Source organism: Zootoca vivipara, chromosome 8 (genome assembly GCF_965207765.1).
Source record: "Zootoca vivipara chromosome 8, rZooViv2.hap1.1, whole genome shotgun sequence".
Classification (NCBI taxonomy): Eukaryota; Metazoa; Chordata; class Lepidosauria; order Squamata; family Lacertidae; genus Zootoca; species Zootoca vivipara.
In genome coordinates this window covers 39,778,855-39,803,078 of record NC_142591.1, presented here as the reverse complement: position 1 = coordinate 39,803,078, position 24,224 = coordinate 39,778,855, and the positions used below count along the sequence as shown (strand labels likewise).

At 43.5% G+C, this 24,224-nt stretch overlaps 1 protein-coding gene and 1 long non-coding RNA gene across 2 annotated transcripts in view; one reads left to right on the top strand and one right to left on the bottom strand.

Moving 5' to 3' along the window:
* Window positions 1-2,775, bottom strand: part of APCDD1 (APC down-regulated 1) — a 35,987-nt gene extending 33,212 nt beyond the window's left edge. Inside the window, exon 1 of the mRNA XM_035125234.3 lies at window positions 1,687-2,775. Within this exon, the coding sequence (XP_034981125.3) occupies window positions 1,687-1,744 (58 nt within the window). The 5' untranslated portion in view covers window positions 1,745-2,775. The remainder of the gene's footprint in view (window positions 1-1,686) is intronic.
* A 278-nt stretch (window positions 2,776-3,053) lies between these two features.
* The window catches only part of LOC148684820 (uncharacterized), a 107,395-nt gene continuing 86,224 nt past the window's right edge, over window positions 3,054-24,224 (top strand). The window contains exon 1 of the long non-coding RNA XR_015951444.1: window positions 3,054-4,018. This is a non-coding gene — a long non-coding RNA (uncharacterized LOC148684820). The remainder of the gene's footprint in view (window positions 4,019-24,224) is intronic.

Sequence of the window (24,224 nt, the reverse complement as noted above, 5' to 3'; positions counted from 1 at the left end):
AAAATGGCAAACAGGTTTCAACAGAGTAAGTATAGAGTGGTGCACACTTAACCTCAACCTGTATATACCCTGATGTGATTTGAAACACTGTGATTATGCAAGATATGATGTGGTTGTGGTAGATAGTTCAATGAAAGCATAAACAAATTCCGCATCAGTGGGAAAAAAGGCAAATTATGTTTTAAGAATTATTAGAAAAGAACAGAAAGCAAGACTGCCAGTGTCATAACAACCTTATATAATTGTATGATGTTGTTGCATTTAAAATATATTATACAATTCTAGTCTTGTACTGCATATGATAAAAAAATACAGATTTACACAGAAGTGGCCCAGTGCATAAAAGAGTAAGCAAATAATCAAGGGTGTTGAGACACCTTCTGTATGAGGCACTGGGGCTTTTTAGTTTACATAACAAGGTAACTAAAAATGAGCATAACAGAGTTTTAAGATAATGGACACTGAGGAAAGCAGAAAAAAGTTTTTTTTTCTTCCTCTCACAATACTAGAACGCAGGGTCAAGCTGATTAAATTAATTCACAGCAAATTCAGTACACACCAAGGAAAACACTTCCTCATAATAAACTTATGGAACTCATTGCCATAAGATGTGATGATGACCAGTTGGCTTAGCCTGCTTTAAGAGAATGAAACATATTCTGGGAGGGTATGTCTATAAATGACTAAGGGGACCTTGCATGTTAAGAAATAACTCTTGAAAAGCAGTTGCTGGGCAGAGGTTATTGCTCTCTATCCTTCTTGTGGACTTTCTAGCTGACTACTGTTGGAAACAAGATGCTAGATGAGATGGCCCCTTGGTCTGAATTCTCTTGTGTCCGAGTAGTGTAACTGAAGTCAATGAAATAGAGAGTTTGGGCCTGTGGCCTGAAACTCTTTCCACGTGATCAAGCATGCAGAATCCAAGTTATGCTCTGAACATTTTGCCCATGGATACAATTAAGAAAACCGAGACAGAGGAAAAATCACTCCATTCAGCCCCCAAATGGGACAAGCTAATAAAGATCAAATGCATCCTGTTCAAAGCTTTATAGGCAAAACCCTACTTTTTCACTACAGACGGCTTATATATTGTGTCTTTTCAGAACCATCAAAAATCACCCAGCCGACCACAAGTAATATACAAGACATGTGGAAGGGGCACTTTCTGACTCTAGAAAACACACCACACAATTTTTGCCTATTCAAACTAGTTAGCTTTTCCAGAGAACCAAGAGCTCTTGCTTCAAGGCACGTATGTTTGTGGCAACTTTTATATCTAAAACTAAAACAGGTAAAATACAGCTTTTCACTGTGGATAGCCCTTAGACTAAAGTGACATGAGAAAGGGAAAACCACACATAAAGAATAATAATTATCCACAAGTGCATATGTGTGAGGCTGTTCATTACTATGATAAAATATTCAGGTTGCCACTTCGAAGAAAGATCCGCCTAAATAACAATAATACCTAATAAACTTATTATTTATACCCCACCCATCTGACTGGGTTCCCCCAGCCACTCTGGGCAGCTTTCAGCAAAATATAAAAACAAAATAAAACGTCAAACGTCAAAAACTTTCCAAGTTTTTAAAGTTGCCTAAGAGAGGAAAAGCAGTAAATATTTCTCGCAGATATAAACATAATATAACAGAAACATTGCAAATGCGTTTATCTGCAGTACTCACCATGCGAGAGCAGGGCTAGGAACAGGCATCTCACCAGGCTGCAGTAGAGACAGGACATTTCCAGCTCTCCAGCGGCTTCCCCCGTCCAAGCCTCTCACTTTCCCTTCCGCCTCTTTCTTCCTCCTTTTTCCTTTTATCCTCCCTCCGGCGCTTTCTTCCTCTCCCTCAACACTTTCTTCTCCGACAAGCTTTGTGCCTCCTCTTTGCAATGCCAATAATCCCCCAACCCCAGCCACACACAAAATCCTTGCGGGAAGATGAAGGGCGGGCGGCGGGCTGGAGAGCCTCTTCTCGGCACCCACCTGGCGGAATCAGAATCCCAGAGAAGCACAGCGGCGGAATCCCCCCCACACACCCCGCTCTCTCTTCGGGGCCAGCGGCACGAGCAGAAGGAGGCAGCCAAGTCCCAGCCTCCTCGCGCGGCGGCGGCGGCTTCTGCCCGAGGCTGAACTCCACGCGCTCCCCCTCCTGTGCTGAGGGCTTTCAATACAAGGCGGCGCGCCCCATGCCGGGCGCCCCAAAGGACTCTGGGCGTGCGCAGAGAGGCGTCTGGGGATCCTCAGGCACTTTCCCTGCCTTCTGCAACCTCTCTGGTCGTCCCTGTTTCCCTGCCGGCTTCTCCTCCGGGTTTCCTCCCGCGGCTTTTTCTTCTCCTCACTGAGCTGCTGCTGCTGCTGCAGAAACTCCCCTTCATATTTCCCCTTCCAGCGGGCAGAGGAGGAGGAGGAGGAGGAGGAGGAGGAGGGGTCGGGGAGGGGCGCTGCTCGCCTCCGGATCCCGAAATCGGACACCCTCGACTTGAAAGGAGACTACAAAGGGCTGGGAGATATGCGGAGGGGGAGGATTGCGCCGTTCCCGCCCAGGGCGCGGTCCCCGCCTCTGCCCTTCCCCTCAGTCATGGGTACCAAGCGAGTCAGATGGCCTGGGCTGAGGGGGGAAATGTCGGGACTCATCAAAGAGCTTCGTTTATCAGGCGCCTCAGCAGAGGCGGCCCGGGCAGATCAAAGAGCGGGAAATCCCAAAGAGCGGCGGTTGTGTCAGTCGCTGTTGTCGGCTTCTTTTGGCAGGGAAGGAGCTGCTCCTAAGTGTGGAGAAGCCTGCCGTGCTCCACGCACATCAATCCCTGGGTTCTAGAGATTCCCCATTCAGTCGGGTTGCAGAGATGATTTATGGTTTTAAGGGGCTATTCCTTAAGGCCTCTTCACCCAAGGAAAACTCTCTGTGTGCTCCCCTCATAATGATGCATGCAGTACCTACCACAGGTAACCACAACCAATTAAGGATTTATTTGGTTTTATTTGTATAATACAAGCAGTGTTCATTCCAGCACAGTCTTGACTCTATAAGACACCAGCTATCCCCACCTGCTACATTGGATACGCTTCAGAATCCAAACAGTTGGTTATTTCTGAAAATCTGTTTCTGGCAGCAAGGGCTGGCCTGCTCATTAGGCAAGGACAGGGCAGCCCATGGGTGAGTAGAGGTTAAATTTTAAAAAGTGACGGACCCCTGGATGGTTAAGTCCAGTCAAAGGTGACTTTGGGGTTGCTGCGCTCATCTCACTTCAGGCTGAGGGAGCCAGTGTTTGTCGACAGGCAGCTTTCTGGGTCATGTGGCCAGCATGACTAAACCGCTTGACTAAACTGCTTTTGGCACGACTGAACACCGTGGTGGAAGCCAGAGCGCATGGAAACACTTTTACCTTCCAGCCGCAGTGTTTATCTACTTGCACTGGTGTTGCTTTCAAACTGCTAGGTTGGCAGAAGCTGGGACAGAGCAACGGGAGCTCACCCTGTCAAGGGGATTTGAACCGCCAACCTTCTGATCAGCAAGCCCAAGAGGGTCAGTGGTTTAGATCACAGCGCCACCCGCTCCCCTCAGCACATCTCCGCAAGATGAGGAATTGCTTGCTAGAGCAGTTGGCTGTGCTGGAACAGTGATGTGGCAGGGTGGTGGAGCAAGAGGAGTAAGGACAGTAGTTGTAAACTAAACCTCAGAACACTCTGATTTGGGAGTGTACGATGTACAGAACAATTTCTGCCATTCCCCAGAGGAGGAAGCGACATGTTTGTGGTAGGTGACTCTCTACTGAGCGGAACAGAGGCAGCATGTGTGGAGGTAACAATGAAAAAAGGTTTCTTCAGCAATGTTTGAAGCAAGAGGAGGACAAGCAAGTAGTAAGTCCTCTGTGTGGAGAAGACAGAAATGCTATTGGGTGACAGAGGGAGGAACTGCTCAACACCTACTTTGCCTCTGTCTTCACCCAAAAGGAAGCAGTGCCCAACCTGGTGATAGCAGAATAAACAATTCAAGGCGGGAGCTACAACCCAAGGTAGGAAAAGAGATAGTAAGGGAACACCTAGCTACTTTAAATTAATTCTAATCTCCAGCGCCTGCACCCAAGGGTAGTAAAGGAGCTTGCAGGTGTAATCTCAGAGCTTCTTGCTATAATCTTAGAGAATTCATATATATAGTATATAGGAAAAGGTGGAGAGAATTCAAAACAAAACAAAAGTGCTTGAAACTGGTACAGTACAATATGTGGGTATATAGGTAGCACAATTATTCTAAGGAGTATAAAATTATCAACAGGTCATTATGCTTTTTATAAATGCACTCTAAATATCATTATATTTGTCCATACACAATCTACAACGTAAAGCAATCCATTGGTATGTAGTCATAATGTCTATCCATTGTTCAAGGGGCCAGGGTATTGATGTATCAATATCAGTCTTTTTGCAGGAGTAAGAACGGGAACTGTCCAATTATGCTGACCTGCTATCAAACCACATATAGTTGGTATGTGGTGTTGGATATTATCATCATCTGACAATTTCAAATCCCCCCAAAGTAATATTTATACATGTAAATGCTGCAGACATAAAGTATCTTAATTTTAGTGAGGCTTTTGACAAAGTCCACCATGATATTCTTACAGAGAAGCTGGTAAAATGTGGGTTGGACAAGGTAACTGTTAGGTGGATTTGTAGCTGGTTGACTGACTGAACTCAAAGGGTGCTTCCTTGCCATCCTGGAAAACAGTGACAAGTGGGGTGCTGCAGGGTTCTGTGCTGGGCCCATTGTTGATCAGTGTCTTTATAAATGATTTGGATGAAAGGATTGACGGGATGTCCATCAAATTTTCAGACAACACCAAACTGGGAGAGGTAGCTAATCTGCAGAAGACAAAATTGGGGCCAAACAAAATTAAATTTCAATAGGAACAATGTAAGGTTCTAAAGATAAGCAAGAAGAACTAATTATAAGATGGGGAACACCTGGTTTGTTAGTAGTACATGTGAAAAGGATTGAGGGTAGATCAAAGCTTAACCTGAGTCAACAGTGTGATGCAGCAGCAGAAAAAAAGCTAAAGCTATTCTTGGCTACATCAAGAGAAGTATAGTGTCCTGATGAAGGGAAGTCATAGTATTGCTTTAGTCTGCCTTGGTCAGACCGCACCTGGAGTGCTGTGTCCAGTTCTGGGCACCACAATTGTGTGTTTTTCCCATAGTGTACATGTGGGATTTTGTGTTGGCATCAGCTGGGTAAGTTCTCTTTCTATTCACTTGCTACATTTCCTTGGTCATGAGAGGGATTGGGGGGCAGGGTGTGGTTGGTTGTCTGTAAGGAGATTTGTTAGCATGTGTGAGGTGGGGAGGGCTTGTTGGGTCATGTAAGCCAGATTGATTTGTATGCTGTTGGCAGGTTCTTGTTGTTGTCTTGTTGGGCTGTGTATGTGACAAAGGGGAGCCATACTGGGGTGAAGGCATTCTCTTCTATTTGTCCCCATGTCACTTTCATTTTATTGGTTAGCTTTTCTAGTAAGGCTGCTTCCCATGTGATTTGGTTTCAGTGGTTGGGAACCACAATTTAAGAATGATATTGACAATGTAGAACATCTGCAGAGGAGGGCAGCCAAAATGATCAAGGGTCTTGTTAGGAATGGTTGAGGGAGTTGGGTATGTTTATCCTTGTAAAGAGGAGACAGAGAGGATCTTATAGTCATCTTCAATTATTTAAAAGCTGTCGCATGGAAGATGAAGCAAGCTTGCTTTCTTCGGCTCCTGAGTGTAGGACCTAAACCAATGGATTCAAGTTACAAGAAAGGAGATTCTGACTAAACATCAGAATGCAGTCAACAACTCTTCCCTTGCATGCCTATGTGGAATAATTCCTCTACTACCCCTGTGTCACAAACAGAAAGTCTAAAGAATGTAGTCCAGCCAATTGTCTTGGTGTTCTAAGACACCACCCTGTGAACCGCCCTGAGACCTCCGGGTATAGGGCGGTATAGAAAATAAATAAATTAATAATAAGACAACATGAGAATACATAGTTCTGGTATGAGACCAGAATAACTGTACATGATACATGTTGCAATGTTGGGCACAGAATTGTTTTACACCACATGGTATGTTCTTCTGAAGTTCAGAACTAAAAGTGGGACACGGTTTTCCAGTCAGGTATACTGTATGTTGCTAAGAAAGCTCTGTGTTACAAAGTTTGTGAGCCTCTGATCTTGAGGAACCTTTTTTCTCATCTGGCAAGATTCCTTTTTGCTAAATAATCAAGAAGCAGAACTTAAATTAATTGTGTTAAAATAACTATCTCCTCATTAGAAATAAATTAAAACATTGTCCAGTAGCACCTTAGAGACCAACTAAGTTTGTTCTGGGTATAAGCTTTTGTGTGCATGCACACTTCTTCAGATACATTGAAACAGAAGTCTGTGAGATAACATATGCTAGCGCTACTTTTGGTCATCTGCATACTATCCCTTGCTTTTTCCTGTAGGACTAATTGCAGTCATTAACAGTTGTCAACAGGTTTACCATACCCATTGAGTCAATCACCCATCTCCTCCTACCCTTCTGAGAAAAACCCCACCCCACCCTCCCACTATATATAAGGGTTTGGTGACTTCTGTTTCAATGTATCTGAAGAAGTGTGCATGCACACAAAAGCTTATAACCAGAACAAACTTAATTGGTCTCTAAGGTGCTACTGGACTATTTATTATTTATTATTATTTATTTCGACTGCATCAGATCAACATAGCTACGTACCTGAATCTATCTCCTCAGTACTTAGCCATGTAGAATAGATAACAAACAGGTTCCACAGTCTAGAGAAAAATTCTGACAGAAATAGGAAGCAGTGGAACACAACGTGAGTGAAAGCCTCTGCCACCACCAGTCTAAACTGCCGACCACTTTGAAGCTCAGCACTGCATTCTTTGTTTCACCCAGCGTAGAATTGTATCTCAGAGTTCAAGAGCACATTCAGTCTGGAAATTTAATGTATAGACTTGGGAACAAATAACCATTAAATTTAATAAAAGTCTCACTAAGGAATCTTTTTAATTAAAACCAAATGACACATAACTGTGCAAAACAAGACTGAACAGATAAATCAACAGCCTAAATCTGTTTCATCCCACAAAGACACTAGCAGCCTGGTCCACAAGCAAGTTGGACTACTTGGATTTAGTTGAACTAAACTGGTGCATTTAGTTGGGTTTAATTTAAATCCAGATATTCTGAACTTTAATGTGACTCTTGTCTTAAATCTGAGTACATTGGTACCTCTGTTTATGAACACAATTGGTTCCGGAAGTCTGTTCATAAACTGAAGCGTTCATAAACTGAAGCGAACTTTCCCATTGAAAGTAATGGAAAGGGGATTAATCCGTTCCAGACGGGTCCGCGGAGTACTCAACCTGAAGCGTACTTAACCCGAAGCATGGGTGTAATTGGTTCCGGAAGTCTGTTCATAAACTGAAGCGTTCATAAACTGAAGCGAACTTTCCCATTGAAAGTAATGGAAAGTGAATTAATCCATTCCAGATGGGTCCGCAGCGTTCGTAAACCAAAAATTCGTAAACTGAGGTGTTCATAAACCGAGGTTCCACTGTAGTTCACTTTACAGTACTGTACTGCTTAACGGATACCTGTCACTCATTCTTGGGGGACTATGTCCTGCAAAATTGGAATTACCAATAGCTCACTGTATTGTCATGTGTAGAAAGGAAAACAATGACTTTATTACTGCTGTGGCCAGCTGCGTAAATGAGGCTCTGTTTGTGATTTCCTATCATTGCCATTTCAAATGTGGTAATGCAATCACAACCCAATGAATGAGCTTAAACTTTATATAACATTCCAAAACCAACACAGACTATGCCTTGCCTTTTATATTCTTCAGGTTTTTTTTGGTTATCTTAAGGATATATAACTTTGCTGATATATAGTAGATTTGAAATCTTCACATGATAGTCCCATATTCTTGGTTATGCTTATTACTTTCTTATGAGAAATGGGGGAGGCAGGGAGTGCAACAAACTTCCCAAGATATTAACTGTTAGCTTTTCAATCTAGGAATACTTTCCACCAATGGTCATAAGGAGTGGGGAGAGAAAATCACAGCTATAATTTCTAGTTTAAACTGGGGCAAAATATATCAAAAGCTAGGTTTAGGGACGTGGGTGGTGCTGTGGTCTAAACCACAGGGCCTAGGGCTTGTGGTTGGCAGTTTGAATCCTTGCGACGGGGTGAGCTCCCGTTGTTCGGTCCCAACTCCTGCCAACCTAGCAGTTCAAAAGCACGTCAAAGTGCTAGTAGATAAATAGGTACTGCTCTGGCGGGAAGGTAAATGGCGTTTCCGTGTGCTGCTCTGGTTTGCCAGAAGCAGCTTAGTCATGGTGGCCACATGACCCAGAAGCTGTCTGCAGAGAAACGCCAGCTCCTTCGGCCAGTAAAGCGAGATGAGCACCGCAACCCCAGAGTTGTCCGCGACTGGACTTAACAGTCAGGGGTTTTATACCTTTACCTAGGTATAAAAGGGAGTTATGGAAAGTATCTGTGGCGTGTCCTTAGTTAATAAGAAATCAGATAAGGAAATAAGGATGATAGCTGTAGTAGTATGTAGTAATATAATATAATATAATATTACTAGTTATACCCTGCCTATCTGACTGGGTTGCCCCAGCCACTCTGCATGGCTTTCAACAGAATATAAAAAATATAATGAAACATCAAACATTGTAAGCTTCCTGATTGAGGGCTGCTTCATAAAATATTTAGCAGTTAAGAAACTTTTGAGTTCCCAATAACTTCTTCATGCAGGATATTAAACAAAAAAGTAGAGGAAAGGGAACAAATCTGGGCATAATAGAATCATCTCAAAACTTTGTGATATTACTTGGCTTTGTCTGATAAACTTAACAGTTATGTAGAGAGATGCAAAGGAAAAAAAATGGTTTATATTGATTTCATTTATTAATTAAATTAAATTAATTAATTAAATCTCAAGAAGAGGAACCTAGACCCCATGTGACTCATACATCTTCTTGGCTGGGTTATTTAACCTGCTGCTATTATTACCTTCACTATACGTGCCCTGATTTGAATTTTGCTTTGTACCTGGTAACTGATACCCATTAGTGTTTCATGTTATTCTTAATAAAAATTATATGATATTTTAGTGGGTCCTAATAAGCATACAGTATTACCCTTCTGGGTTTGGGGGGATTTTTTTCTAATGGGCTAATATGGCTACTTTTAGGAATACTTTGTTATTTCATCTGCCTATTCTTGATACACTCTTTTGTGGGCATCTCAACCCTAATGCAGGGACCCAGGTGGCGCTGTGGTTAAACCACTGAGCCTAGGGCTTGCTGATCAGAAGGTCGGCGGTTCGAATCCCTGGCCACATGACCTGGAAGCTATACGCCGGCTCCCTCGGCCAATAATGCGAGATGAGCGCGCAACCCCAGAGTCGGTCACGACTGGACCTAATGGTCAGGGGTCCCTTTACCTTTACCTTTACAACCCTAATGCATCGAATCTACACAAACGCATAATAAATTTAAATATCTTTTGTGACCTCGTCTAAATGCATGTAAAGTATGCTTTTTGTGATATATTCTTCTCCTGGATATATTGATAAAAACACATTTAACTTTGTACAAAAGGTCAAAAGTATAAGAAATAGCTTCAGTTGTTGTAATGTACGGCAATACAGAATAATCAACTGGCCACAGTCAATCCTTAGAGGGCAAATACAGTGCACTGCATTGTGTGGGTTTTCTTGTATGTGAGGCACTTTATTCTGAAGTTGAAAAGAGTTCAAGAACAAACATCACATACAGGCTCTCAAAGGAATGTTAGCATATTTTCTCTGTCAGATATTTTTTTTTTTTAAAAAGGAGAGAAAATTATAGCGTTCTGTGTGTGTGGCTTACTATTAGCAGATAAATGAGTGATCAGAATGCTATCATGTTACAAAAAGTATCCACTGCAGCCAATTGTACAGTACTGTTATTGAACATTTCCCACAATTCAGTAGGCATCGAACTACAGTATTCCATGTGAAACAAAAAGCAAAATTAGCATGTTGTTTCTTTTATACTAAAGTGGACCAATGTGTCTCTCCATATTTTTACTTGTTCTTTAAAGTGCTTTTTTGTTGTTGTTACTGTGACATTTTTAGGGCAGAAATCTCTGCTACAAGCAGCTCTCAAAGTGGCATGCAAAATAAAACATCTCTATAAACCAGTCCGAATAAAACAGCCATAATTAAAACATCTGACATAACAACAAAACACAGCCCAGCAGCAAAATGAAATTGCTAAATATGCTTGGAATATATCATTTTATCATTACATCAGCCTGCCAGGAACATCTTCTATGCTTTCACAAATGTTCTGTGAAACATAGCTGAGCCTTCCCAACAGACATAAGTGCATTAGGATAAAGATGTAGAAGGAAGTGTTCTCTCAGGTACTTAGCACATCAAATTGGGTCTGAAGCTAGGTAGGTAACCAGTGCAAATGAATCAGAATGAGAGTATTGAGTTCTCTGCAAAGTGAGCTCATTTTCAAAGGCAGCCCCCCCCCTACAAAATTCTAATAAGCTATAACCCTAAAACAAAAGAAAAAGTATTTGAGAACAAGGAAATGGGAGAGTATATTTTAAGGTCAGCAAGCTTGCAGTAGTTTAAGGTCTTGGAGTGTGAAACACAATCTTGTTTCATTTATGTAAATCCCCCCCTGCTGATGTGGAAGCCAAGACTCAGCAAACTACAAACACAACTGAGTTATGAGATTCTGACCTGGTCTGCATGATGTGGTAAGACAAACTGAGATTGCCCAAATGTACCCGCTTCAAGAGAACACCTTGCAGCTGTGCTAAGACAAACTTTATATTAGCATGACGTGACAGTAAAAAGGCCCAGGGACTAGAAAAGTGGCCGTAATCTATCCAGGAAGCACCACATATGTGAGACCACACTATAGTCTGTCTTACGGTGCCATGTGAACCAGCCCAGAGTATGACCGAAAGGCCCTGCAATAACCCCCAAAGGTAAAGGGGCCCCTGACCATCAGGTCCAGTCGTGTCCGACTCTGGGGTTGCGGCGCTCATCTCGCTCTATAGGCCGAGGGAGCCGCTGTTTGTCCGCAGACAGCTTCCGGGTCATGTGGCCAGCATGACAAAGCTGCTTCTGGCGAACAGAGCAGCGCACAGAAACACCGTTTACCTTCCCGCTGGAGCGGTCCCTATTTATCTACTTGCACTTTGATGGCTTTCGAACTGCTAGGTGGGCAGGAGCTTGGGACCGAGCAACGGGAGCTCACTCTTGACTGGACTTCAGTGGTTAGCATTTGTAGAGTAAGGCTACGACTTTACACACATTTAACTTGTGCACATTCAGCTTTATGTGCTTGGCAAAATAAAATAAAAAGGCGGCGGAAAGGGGTTGGGCATCAGGGAAAGAAGACATTGGCAAGACCTCTCCTCCTTGCCGAGGGGAGAAGTTGCGAGCGGGAGCCATTTCCTGCTCCAGCAGGGGGGCGTATTCAGCCCCCTGCGTCAGCCTTTCTCTGCTGTCGTGCCAGGCCCTGTCAGCTAACCAATAGGACTGGCTGGTGGGCAGGGTTGGGCTGCATTTAAGCGGCCGTGGCAGCGCTGGTCTCCATTCAGCTTCCTGGATTCATTGGATCTCTGGCCCACCCTCCTTTTAGGTCATTTCTTTGCTTTTGACCTTGCTGTGGACTTCGGTCAGTTGCCCAGGGGGCCTGGTAGGAGTTTTTGTCCATTTGGCAAATTGGCACCAGCCTCTTGGCTTTTCGCCTACCTCATAGCAATTCGTCACAGCTTTATGGCATTGGCGGTTAGGCATTGGAATATGTGTAGTGTGTTGGAGGGCAGGTTGTGGCCATCCTCCTCCTCTTTTGGGTATTCCGTTAAAGGGATCCGGCGGCCGTGGATCCTGTCTGATGCCCTGCTGGTGACTAGGGCCATGGCACGGCCCCCGGTGACACCAGGGGAAGCTTCCAGTTGTATTTGCTTCAACAAGCTCCTCTCACTGGTTGTTAACCCTCAAATGACTCCCCGCTGAGCAGGGTGGAGTCATACATAGATTGTTTATCCAATGTTTAAGCCAATACCACTCACATGCTGTAACCAATAAAGTTGTGGCCTTATTTTGCCCATTAACCTAAAATGCATGTGTCCTTGTGTCTTATTTAACTCTATGCGGGTGGCGGGTCCTCGACTTGCAATCCCACCCACCATTGCACCCAATGTGTTTTGATTATTCGCAATTTTGACTTTAAGTGTGCAATCCCCAGAACATAACCCCTGTGTAAGTTGCAGGCTTACTGGAGGTGAATTATCTCTAGACTTTCTTTTTGAGCCACTCAGGAAAACTGATTTGCAGTAGAATCATACAGATGAAAGGAAATATTTCTTTCAGGTTGGCCCAAGCCTTTTTGTTGCATGAGGCAACACGTGAGATGCCATTCCCTGACCCCAATTCCATGTACTGGCAACTGACTGGACTGGAAGTTGAACTTTGCTTCAACAAATGGCTACAGCATAGTGTTAATGGATCTTACTGCTCAGGGCACAATGCATAGGATTGCAGCCATGTTGATATTAAGAAGCTGATACTATGTTGTGTACATTTTTGCTTTTAATGGATCAACACAGCTGTCTGTATTTTTTGTTTCTCTTTGGGTATGTGGCTATGAACTCTCCTTAGGGGCACGGCTATAGGTAGCATCAGTAAGTGGGCGGAGGGCAGCAATTACCTGATCTTTTGTCACTGGCATTGCTATGGCTTACTGGGAGGGAGGGGGGAGCTGCAAGAAGCAAATGCACCAGTAGAGCCAATCTAGACCTCCTGTGAACAAGTTTGCACTGTGCTGACCTCACTGCTGCTTCACCTTCTCCCACCCAGTAATCTGCAGCAACACTGGTGACAGGAGGTCAGGAGGTCATCTTATATTTGTGAATCACCCTGGGATCTTTGGGTGAAGGGTTGTATACAAATTTAATAAATAATAATAAACAACACTGCTGCCACACCTTGCAAATCCATACTGGCTCCTGGGGCTATCTACTGAATCCAGCAAAATATAGAAGAAAGTTACTAAATACTTAAAACTAAATTGCTTCCCAGTCATGCATATACATTACTTTAATCTTATTATCCATTACTGCCTATTCAAAACCATAGCTTAATTGTTCAAAACCATAGCTTAAAACCATAGCTTAATTGTTTTGTCCAGTTGTTTAAAAGTCTCATTCTTGCTTCCCAAACTCAACCATATATAATAGGACAGTTTAAACTTTTTTTTTTTAAAGTTTCAGTTCTTCACATTTCCCATAAGCCCCAGCCAACATGGCTAAAGTTCAGGGATGATGGGAGTTGTAGTCGAGTTACATCTGGAGGCCTATAGGCTTCCATGCCCTGATCTATGGATACAGAATTCCTATGCTGCATGACATAAATTTTACTCTAGTCCCTCGTTCCTCCATCTTTCACAACATTTTCTGGATTAAGTTGGAATAACACCATGAATTTAATGGATCTTATTCTCCAATTAGGGCCCAGGTGGCGCTGTGGGTTAAACCACTGAGCCTAGGGCTTGCTGATCAGAAGGTCGGCGGTTTGAATCCCTGTGACGGGGTGAGCTCCCGTTGCTTGGCCCCAGCTCCTGCCAACCTAGCAGTTTGAAAGCACGTCAAAATGCAAGTAGATAAATAGGAACCGCTACAGCGGGAAGGTAAACGGCGTTTCCATGTGCTGCTCTGGTTTGCCAGAAGCGGCTTTGTCATGCTGGCCACATGACCTGGAAGCTGTACGCCGGCTCCCTTGGCCAATAATGCGAGATGAGCGCGCAACCCCGGAGTCGGTCACGACTGGACCTAATGGTCAGGGGTGCCTTTACCTTTACCTTATTCTCCAATTAATCTGTATAAGACTGCAGCCTAAATTTAGCATTTTGAACTTGCTAGGTAGAACAGACAAATGAAAAAGAAATAAACAGAAAATTTAAAGTAAATAGGGTTAAGAGATGTTTCTTCTTGATACAGTAAAGGGACAGTTGTTGAAACATGTTAAAAATTAAAGGGTTCCCCCCCCCCCGCAGGATTTATGCTAATGCGCACAGAAAAATATTTATCTGCTGATGTGTGACAGATGGTAAATTGTTTCAGCTGGAGAAAAACAATAACAAACTGGGTGTAATTTACAGTGCCATCTAAATTATATTTTCCTTTGCATGTTTTAGGAGAAGAGACAGTTAAACTATATACCGTTTCTGTTTCCTTCCCTCCCTCACCCCATATGTCTAAGAGCCAAATCCCTTTTATGCATAAACCATAGATTGTGTCACAAGATTAGACAGCAGGGTTTTTATGAAACTAAAACAAACCATCTGTTTTGAAAGGCCCGTTCAGAAACTTTTCTGGATTTAATGAACATTAGTTGCAGTCTCTCGACATTATTTTAATTCAAAAGATGGTCTTATAAGAATTAGTAAAATGGAGAATTAAAGAAATGCATGTGGCGTGAATGAGTGCTTGTCTTAACTTGCCAAAATGAAGGTTGCCTAACACTTTTCTATGTAAACCCATTTTCAGTCTATTTCTGAAGTGTTTGGAACTGAAATGTCAATGACTGTTCCATATATAAACCCTCACATATATGATGACACATTTGCTATAATAGATATTGTCAAGATGGTTGGTACCCTATGCATCAACCAGAGTGCATAGTTGATGTGAACACACGCTTTGCCATTCAGCAATTGGATTTGAACCATAAACAACTATGCAGTTGAAACTTGGTTATGTCACATTAACAGCCATGGAGAATCTTGGGAGTTGTAGTTCATTAAGGGTGCTAGGAATTGTAGATATGTGAGGTCAGCAAACTTAACAAACTGCAATTCCCAGGATTGGGGGGGTGGGGGGAACCATGACTTGTAAAATGATAAGGGACGCTTTAAATGTATGGTGTGCATGTGAGGAAATTGGGCTTTGTAGCATGCATTGGGGCACGGCTGGGCCAGCCATGAGGCAAAGTGAGGCAACCGCTTTGGGTAGTAGGATCCACAGGGGAAGCAGATCCAGTCTCCAAGGAATGCACTCCTTAGAGGCTGAATCTGCCACCGTCTTAGCAGCCCGCGCCCCATGCCCTAGAGGTGGGAGGAGACATTTAGTGCCTTCTATTTGCCAAGAGACCACTGTGCAATGTTGCCTCCATAGTGATCTCACGTGAATAGGAGGCTCTGGTCTCCTACTTCAGGGGAGGAAATTGTGAGGAGTGCCCTCTGGGGTCTCGTCCAATATGATTCAGAGTGGGTTCCACAACGGCCTTTGATTCTCACTTCAACCATTCGGTAAGGTTGATTTGATTCCCTCCCCCTTGTTCCTGATGTAGATCTTTACCGACCCCCTTCTTCCATGTTGGGGGGGGGGCACATGCCATTTTGTGGTTTGCCTCAGGTGCCAAAATGTCTTGGGCTGGTCCTGCATTGAGTGGTTAGGGATTCCCTTCAACCTACCTTCTGGGTAGTATTCAACTAAATACATGCACAAGTCGATTGACTCCCAGTTGCTCAATGGGGCTTTCCACCCCTCTCACCCTCACTGTGTGCCCCCTGGTTATCCTAAATCTGCTCCAGAGACGTGGAGAAAACCACCAGAACAGATTAGGCAGCACATGGGGGGGGGGGAGAATTGGAGGAAGTCCACTTGTTCTGCTCATGCAAAGTACCACTGAGTGTTATGTCGAATACAACCCTCTGTCCTGTAGATACCATACTGGTAGGGACCTTTATGTAAAGTGTTCCCCAAGTTGCAGGGAAGCCTTCTGCTTTTCCTGTTTTTCAGCATAAAAGAAGGGAAGGACTCTTCTAGCTATGTATTCTGGAACAGAAGAGCAGGCATGGGGAAGTTTTGGCTCTCCAGATGTTGTCAAACTACAACTCACATCCTTGTTCCATGTTTGTGAGCAACACAATGTGCATGGCAGAAGAGATTGCTGGTTATCTGACCAATAGGTTGCAATTAGTATTATTAATCTTTTGGTGCTATTTAACTCCTGTCTGCCCAGCTTAAGATATTAAATTCCTGCAATAATGATGTGAAAGTGCTTGCTTGAGCAACCTTCCCTCCCTCCTGAAATAATACCAGTACTATTCCCTTAACACCTGTGGTATTTGATCCTGTAAATGAAACCTGGGGGTAAAGCTTGCAAAGTTGCAAATGTTGAGCAAAAGCCATACAACCTTATCATAAAATAAATCCTTGTGCCCTTTTCTGCAAACAGCCCTACAACTGTTAGCTCAGGGTTGAAAATGTGCATTCCGAGACATAAATATCCTTCGGAGTGAAGCAGTGGTTTTCCACACTCCAGAATAACTTCATATGGCTCAGTAGAGGTATTCACATTTCACAATAAATACTAAGCTCACCGTCTTGTAGATTTAGCAACAGGTTTTTGACACTTCTGGGGAAATCAGTGGGCCTTTGTGTATGCCTAAGCATGCTCATGGGCACCCAGGGACATACATGTGTGCGTGCTCATATGGACACACAAGGAAGCCTACTACATCCCTCCAAAAGGTAATTAGTTTTTATTGTCTCATTATCTTCTGAGCAATATGTTGGGCCCTGGGGGTGCCAGTGCTCATTTTATTCCACTTGAATCTCTGCACCTTAGTTTCCAAAAAACTCCTGCTTTCTGCTCTGCTACAGTACAGACAGGAGATGGAAAGCATAAGGAGCATAGTGGTACCCAGATGTCAGGTCGCAATCTTCTTAGCCTTCATCTGGAAGGCAGGATAACTATGGCTTTACCATCACTCCTATGAAATGTTAGTTCTCTAGCTTCAAGGATTTTGCCCATCTCCCTGATTTTATTTATTTATTGCATTTATATCTTTTTCTCTAAGGAGCATAAATTGGTGTGCGTGGTTCTCCTCCTCAGCTAATCCTGACAACTCCTCTGTGAGGTAGTATAGGTTGAGTGACTAGCCCAAGATCACTCAGTAAACCTCATGGCCAAGCAGGGATATGACCCCTGGTCTCTCAGGTCCTAGTATGACACTAACCATTACACCCCACTGGCTCTCAGGTGATAGCAACACATTCAGACAAATTGTATAGTTCAGCTCTCTTGGAACTGTGCACCACTTCAACATCTAGATATGGGAATCATGTTGTATGCTGCCTTGCAAAAAAAAACAAAAGCAAAATAACTTCCTTGCTCATATAAAACATCTATTTGTCATACCAGGTTTTTTACGAGCATAGAAAGGTGTTTTGTTTTTAACAGGAAAGTTATAGGGGTTGCAGCCCTTTGCATTCTTATTAGAGTAAGTTCCATGAACTCAACAGAATTTAGAAATAAGTTCAATGGAAATCCTTCAGGTAGGCATGAATGCAACTGAATTCTATGTACATAAGCCCAGAATATGCACAGAATCGAGCTGCATTTATATCCACATGAAAAATGGCTTTGCACTTCCATTTACTATTTCAGCGGAATGGAGAGTTCTGGCAGCTCTTCCTGCTAGGCTTTGCCGCCTTCCCTAGCCAGGTGTTTTCCAGATGTTGTTGGGCTACAACTCTCATCACCTTCAGACAGCATGGCAAATGGCCAGAGATTATGGAAGTTGTATTCCAAAGTATCTGGAGGGCTCCAGGTTGGGGAAGGCTGGCTCAGTCAGCTCCTTCAGACTCTGTCCTCCGTTTTAAAAAAAAGTTGTTCCTTTGACTTTTGGGACAAAATGATAACACTATTTTTAGGGGCAAATCTACACATGCTATGATTTGTTCTGATTTTTTTAAAGATAGGGTAGAAGGAGATTTTAGGGGATTTAAAAATAGGATATGGATAAAAAGCACAAATATTTTTCTAAACTTTCTACTGTAAAATCTCCTCTCAATAAAGGAGAAGCCTAGTTGTCAAAAATTGTTGCCAGTATTATTCTTGAAGTGAAGGAGACTTGCCCAGGCAGAGAACTTTGAGGACTGAAGTCTGAATCATCAAAGTGAATGCAAGCTAGGCTTAATTTTCATATGTTTTGTATTGTGGTTAAACAACTGTTTAAGACTTTAGAAGCAGCTTGTTAGTGTCCATGTGGATATAATTTAACTGTCTTTTTTCCTCACTCATATTTGCATTTTGACATTTTAAAAGACAGTGGTAAAGTATGAAAATAAACAAAAGAGAGGAATGAGACCATAAAACAAAGTGCAATTGTTTTCAGAAAAGCCAGATGTAATACTGGAAATTGCAGTGTGATACTTCAGTATATTTATTTTTTAAAAAGAGAACAATACAAAGAAGTAAGAAGAGTGCATATGAACAGTAACAGCAAGAAATGGTTAGAAATCAGGAGCACTGAAGCTCAATTATTCTGCAAATACACCAGCATAATTCTCTGTGCAGAAATTAATTTAAATAAGAATAATTGAAATGAGAAGGTGCAAAAACATTTTCAGACTGCATTTGTCCAGAAGCTATTTGTTTTGTGGGAACTAAAAGTTGCTATCATTTCTATTATTTTATTATTAAAAGCCAATTGTGGCCTATAAAGAACAGCATATTTTTTTACCATGGAATCATTGTGCAGTTCTGGGCAAGATCCATATGTAATCCAGCCTGGCCCATAAGATTGGTTGGGCATGGCTTCCTGTGAGAGCAAATAAATTGACAAGACTGGGTACAAAAACCTTAGTCCAAACCTAGCTAGATTGCCTGGGGCTATTGTGAGGATAAAATGGATGGTTGTGAAAACCATGTCTACTACCTTGAGCTCCTTGGATTGAAGGTTGTGATTTAAAAAGTAATTTTTTTAAGACTTATAATTTCAGTGGTTTAAGTATACCTAGCAGGGGGATGTGTCTAGATGTAATGCTGAAACATGGCTTAGTGTTATGAGAGCAAGCTGCAGTGAGTCTCAAGTCTTATGTTCCTCCTCCCCTATGCTCCTTTAGTGTAACTGCAAAGAGGAGATTTGAAGCTTCCTCTTCTCTTTTAGCAGTTAACATGCCATCTGGACCTAAACTGTGTGGAACTAGGGGCTCTGGTCTATATGTGTCAATTACTATCCATCTGTATAGAAAGAATTGCAGTGCATTGCAGCAGTAATTTGGGCACCCTAGGAACTTGGATTATAAGGTTTATCACATAAATAGAAAGTCTGATTATATAAACAGGGTTTAAATGGGATAGGCAATTGCCTCGTTGAATCCATAGAGAAGATTTGGCATGGACAAAATGTCCAAATGAGAAAGAGACGAAGCAATGTGCAAGTATTTTGGAGACACTGGGCTGGTGATACTTAAGAGATGGTAAGGTGATAGGAGACTGATAGGCCTACTTGAGCTTCAGATAGAGACCAAAATGTAAATAGATTGGCCTGCAGAGACATGGGTGGCTGTTCCAAAATCAGAGAGGGGAGAAGGAAAGGTCAGAACTGGAGTGAGAGACAGAGAAGTGCAGATATTATCCACCATGAAGCAAAGGGCTAGAGAGGTGTTGCTGTGAGTTGCAATACTGTAGTATCAACAATGTCCTTCAATAAATCAGCTAAATCTTTTCCCCCACGCATATCTTCTCCTGTAATGGAACCTGTGTTCCTGGCAAGAAAGGAGGTCAGCAAACTTCCATCTCCCCTGGGCCCAAACTAGTGTGGTTTGCCATTTATTGAGACACCATGCCCAGACTCTGAAGAACAAACTGGTGCAGGAATTATAACACCTAAAATGGTATAACTGGCTGGGTATGCCTCTTTGCACTACATGATATTCTTTTGGTAACCTTTATTGGTATTTTGGAAACTTTGGGGTGACAATGATGATACAATGTCATCAGATAATACCTAATGTTCAAGTTTATTGCTGTGCGGTTCAGTGTTTGAGATGACTGCGTTTAGTTTAATTTTTATAATGTTTTCATTGTGTTTGTTTTTTGATACGCACTGCTGTGAAGTTACTGTAAGTGTTCTATGAGCAGGGTACAAATAATAAACGGATTGATTGACTGAATTGGAACAGGGCTGGGGACAGCTGCTATAATGCGATGTAATAATAGTATCACAGCTGGCAAAAAACATAACAGGCTACACTTATCCAAAATAGCACCCTGAAGTAACTTAAGGGAGCCACTGCATGTTCTGTTGCATCACATATCCATCAGGATGAAGTGACTGGCTTTTTTTATGCATCAGCCTCTCCTGACAATCACATGTTTCTTGTCTATTCTGTTTGCCACAAATCTTATTTATCCATTCACTTAATATGTACGCCACTTTTCCACACACACAAATCAATGCTCAAAGCAGCTCACAACAAAGAAACAGGGATTCATTTCAAGCAAACACTACAAAAAGAAATTCATAATGCAACTATATCTAATCTAATCTATCTTCTCTCTCTCTCTCTAATACAAAAAAACCACACTTCAATCTATAAATATAACAAGAAACAAGCAGCACCCAATAGCAAAAATACCAAGGAAGCTTCAGAGTTTCACCTTAGTCCTAGCAACAGCCCGTCAATAATGTTGTTCACAGTTCCTCTCCCCTCAGCAACTTAGGTTTCCAAGGGCAAAGCGTGGGCTGGTTGGAAACACCCCTCCCCTGATGTGGCTTATCTCTTTAAATCTGACTTCTTTTAATATTTCCTGGCCTACTTGAACCACAGCTTACAATTGATTCTCCTCTGCTACTTCATTAATATTAAACAGAAATTCTGTGCAGTTGAAGAAAACATTTAAATACAATGAGGCACAGTGGAGAATATTGTATGATATATGATTATTTACACATATATACAACCTGAGTTTAGATGGGAGAGAGAGTGCCCAGCATTACACTCCAAGAGGGCCTCTTGCTTCTCTCATAGGTACAGCAACATTTTCCCCGTTCTTTTCTTTTTTTATTTTTTTAAAATAATTTTATTAGTTTTATATGATAACACAAAAAGACAAGACATAAAAAAAATTTCTGTCCACCTCCCCTCCCTCCCCCCACCAGTCCCCTTCTGCCACAAGTGGACCCTGCGGGGGTTGCGAGTCGAAGGTAGCCCATTTTAAAGCTGGGTTTGTCCTCACCACCCTCTCCTTATCTCCTGCCCCCCCTGCCACCAGGAGGCCCCGAGACACAAGGAGAGATTGAGATAAGGAGCCCCCCAATCATTTATATCCTCCAGCATAATACACAAACAAACAAACAATTAAAAATATTTTTAAAAATGAAAATATATATCAATTTCTTACTTTATTAGACATTGTATTTGTGACTTCCTCAGATCCCTTCTTCCTGATTTTCATAGTTATTAATATAATTATGGCGGGTTTCTCATTCATAATTCCAATTCTTATTCTTAAAAAATAACATTATTTCCCTCCTTCGTGCCGCCTCCACACAGGCCCCCTCCTGCCACAAGAGGCGCCTATGTGGTGCGGCCATCCAAGGGAGGTCTAATTTTGTAGTTGGGTTTCCTTCCACCCCTCCCCCCCAGAGCCCCCCCCCTGCCACCAGAGGCTTCGGTCGATAGGGAGGAAGATAGGTGGTTATCCCCACAACTACTTAACTAAACATAGCATTACTGCTCCACAAATCTAAAATTTCTTTCCCCAGCCCTTCCTCCACCCCCCATAAGAAATGTCAATTGTTACATATTATTATTATCTCTAACCAAACATCTTAACATTATTCTCTTAAACGCCCTCTCCTCCCCCCCCGGAGTCTTTCCCCCATTTGGCCCAGCATTTCCTTCATCAAGCCAAGATTTCAGAGCCGTTTTTCAGCCAGCCTAAATACCCGTTTACCAGTTTTTCATCCCATACCAAATCTATCCCAATTTAAAATTCTGGTCTCTGTCCTCCCCTCCCTCTGCCTTCTTCCCCCCTCAATCCCACTTCTCCCTTTTCCATTTTCCCCAGTCTCCCCATTTTCAAAAATCATTTTCCATTGGGGGTGATGCTTCTCCACAGAGATTGCCTTCTCAATTGAGTTCCCAGAACTACTGATGTTAGTACTCTTCTCTTCATCTTCTTTTTCCACCTTTTGTTGAACATCATCCTCTTCTTGATTTTTGAGATCCCTTTCATTTTCAAAAGTAGCCTCTTGGTCCTGTCCATGGTCCACTGTACTCGCCAGCGGTGAATTAAACTGCTCCTGTCCCTTTAAGAGATCTCTCATGTCTCCTAGAATTTCCAAGTAGTTTAGTACAGTCTGCCGGAAGGCTGCTGAATAGGGTGTTGACATTCTTTCTTAACCACAAGCAGAATGAAGATTAGAAGACAGTAGACACTGGAAATTTCCTTCCTTAAAAACGGTGACCTCCATCTTGGCTAACCATTTTCAAAGTCTTTAACATCTTCTAGTATCAAATAACGTCCTTAACGAAAATTTCTCCTTCTTTCCCTTTTTGACAGCTGTCAAATTTATTTCTTAGTAACCTTGCTGAGCCTCGTAGGGTGCCAGCTCCAGGGTCAAGAAGGGGTTAAAAAGACTCTCTTTCTTTGGAGTTATAAAAGCAGTCATTCTCCCTTTCGGCTTAGGGATATTTTCGCGCCTCTAAAGTCCACAGTAGGAAGAGATCGACTTCCGTTTTTTGGAATCTCTTCCTATAATTCCAATTAGATTTTGATAATTCCAATTAGAGATTTCACTTACTTTGTCTAGATCTTTTGTTTCTTTGGAAGAATCTGCCGCTTGCTGGTAGAAGACTCGGGGCTTTGCTTCTTGGAGGTGACGGTGGTTCCCAAAATGGCTCCTGCGACTCAACTCCACTGGCTCTCGGCTGACTCTACTGAGTCTCCCGGGCAGCGGAGGAATCGCAAAATTTTGGAGCTCTGCTGGGCTGCTAAGCCCCCGGGATGCTCTTCCCGGGGTTCTTATGGGGAATCCGCGTGCCCCGCGGATTCCCCCCCCTCCGCGATGCCAGAGACCTCGAGGTCTCTGCGTCCTCTTTCCAGCGCGGCAGACCGGAAGTGGGACTTTCTCCGTTCTTTTCATGGCTTCCAGGTTGGACCCAAAACTGCCATCACATTCTGCTTTGCCCCTCCCTTTTCTGCTTGCCAAACTGCTTGCAAAAACACAGCTATTTTTCCTTCAACCTACCTCATTGCCCACTGCAGTTCTGCGCCTCCCTCCTGAAATGATGGTTTTTTGTATCTGCTGCCTCTCTCTCACTTCAGGGAGGGGTTTTCCCCATTTGCTGTCTGGCCCAAAGTGTCTGTTAAGGGCCTTCTTAATGGGTCAACACCCATTTCTTTGTGCTCTTTTAATGACCCATATTTCTGACAGTAAGAGCTGTTTGACAGTGGAACAGACTCCCACAAGAGGTGGTGGCAGGGGTGTCACAATAGGGGGTGGGGTCGGGGCGCCCCGGGCTCCCCTCTGCGGGGGGCAGCGTGGCGCCCCCTTGCCACCTCCACCAACTGTCCCCGCATGCGCCTGCCCCTCGCCGGAGCAGACAGGGCAGCTTGCTCGGCTCGCGCTTTGATTCTTTCTGCTTGAGCGAGGCGAGGGGAGGGCTGCTGACGCCCTCTCTGGCCCGCCCCTCGCTCGCCCGATCAGAAAGAATCAAAGCGCGAGCTGAGCATGCCATGGCGCGGAGCAAGTTTTACAGGGCAGCCCTGTAAAACTTGCTCCGCGCCATGGCTTCCTTGCAGTTTGGTGGCGGTGGAGCTCCAACACCGCTGCCACCAGCACCAAACCCGCTCCGTAGCGCTCAGCATCGCTCCGTAGTGACGTACAGATGCATACCTACGTCACTACAGAGTGACGCTGCATGCTACGGAGCGGGTTTGGCGCTGGCGGCAGCGGTGCTGGAGCTCCGCCGCCGTCAAACTGCGAGCAAGCGGTGGCGCGGAGCGAGTTTTATAGGGTGGCCCTGTAAAACGAGCTCCGCATCGCGGCTTGCTTGCAGTTTGATGGCGGCGGAGCTCCACCGCTGCAGCCAAACCCGCTCCATAGCACACATGCACGCAACGTCCCTCCGTAGTGCCATAGGGACGTGCTGCGTCCCTACATCACTATGCAGCACGTCACTGCGGAGGGATGCTGCACGCCAAGGGGCAGGGTGCCGCTCCCAGTACCAGGGTGGCTTGCGACGCCACTGGGTAGTGGACTCTCCTTCCTTGTGGGTTTTAAAACAGAGGTTGGATGGCCACCTTTCATGGATGATCTAGTTGAAAGGCGGTGGGACTACATGACCACG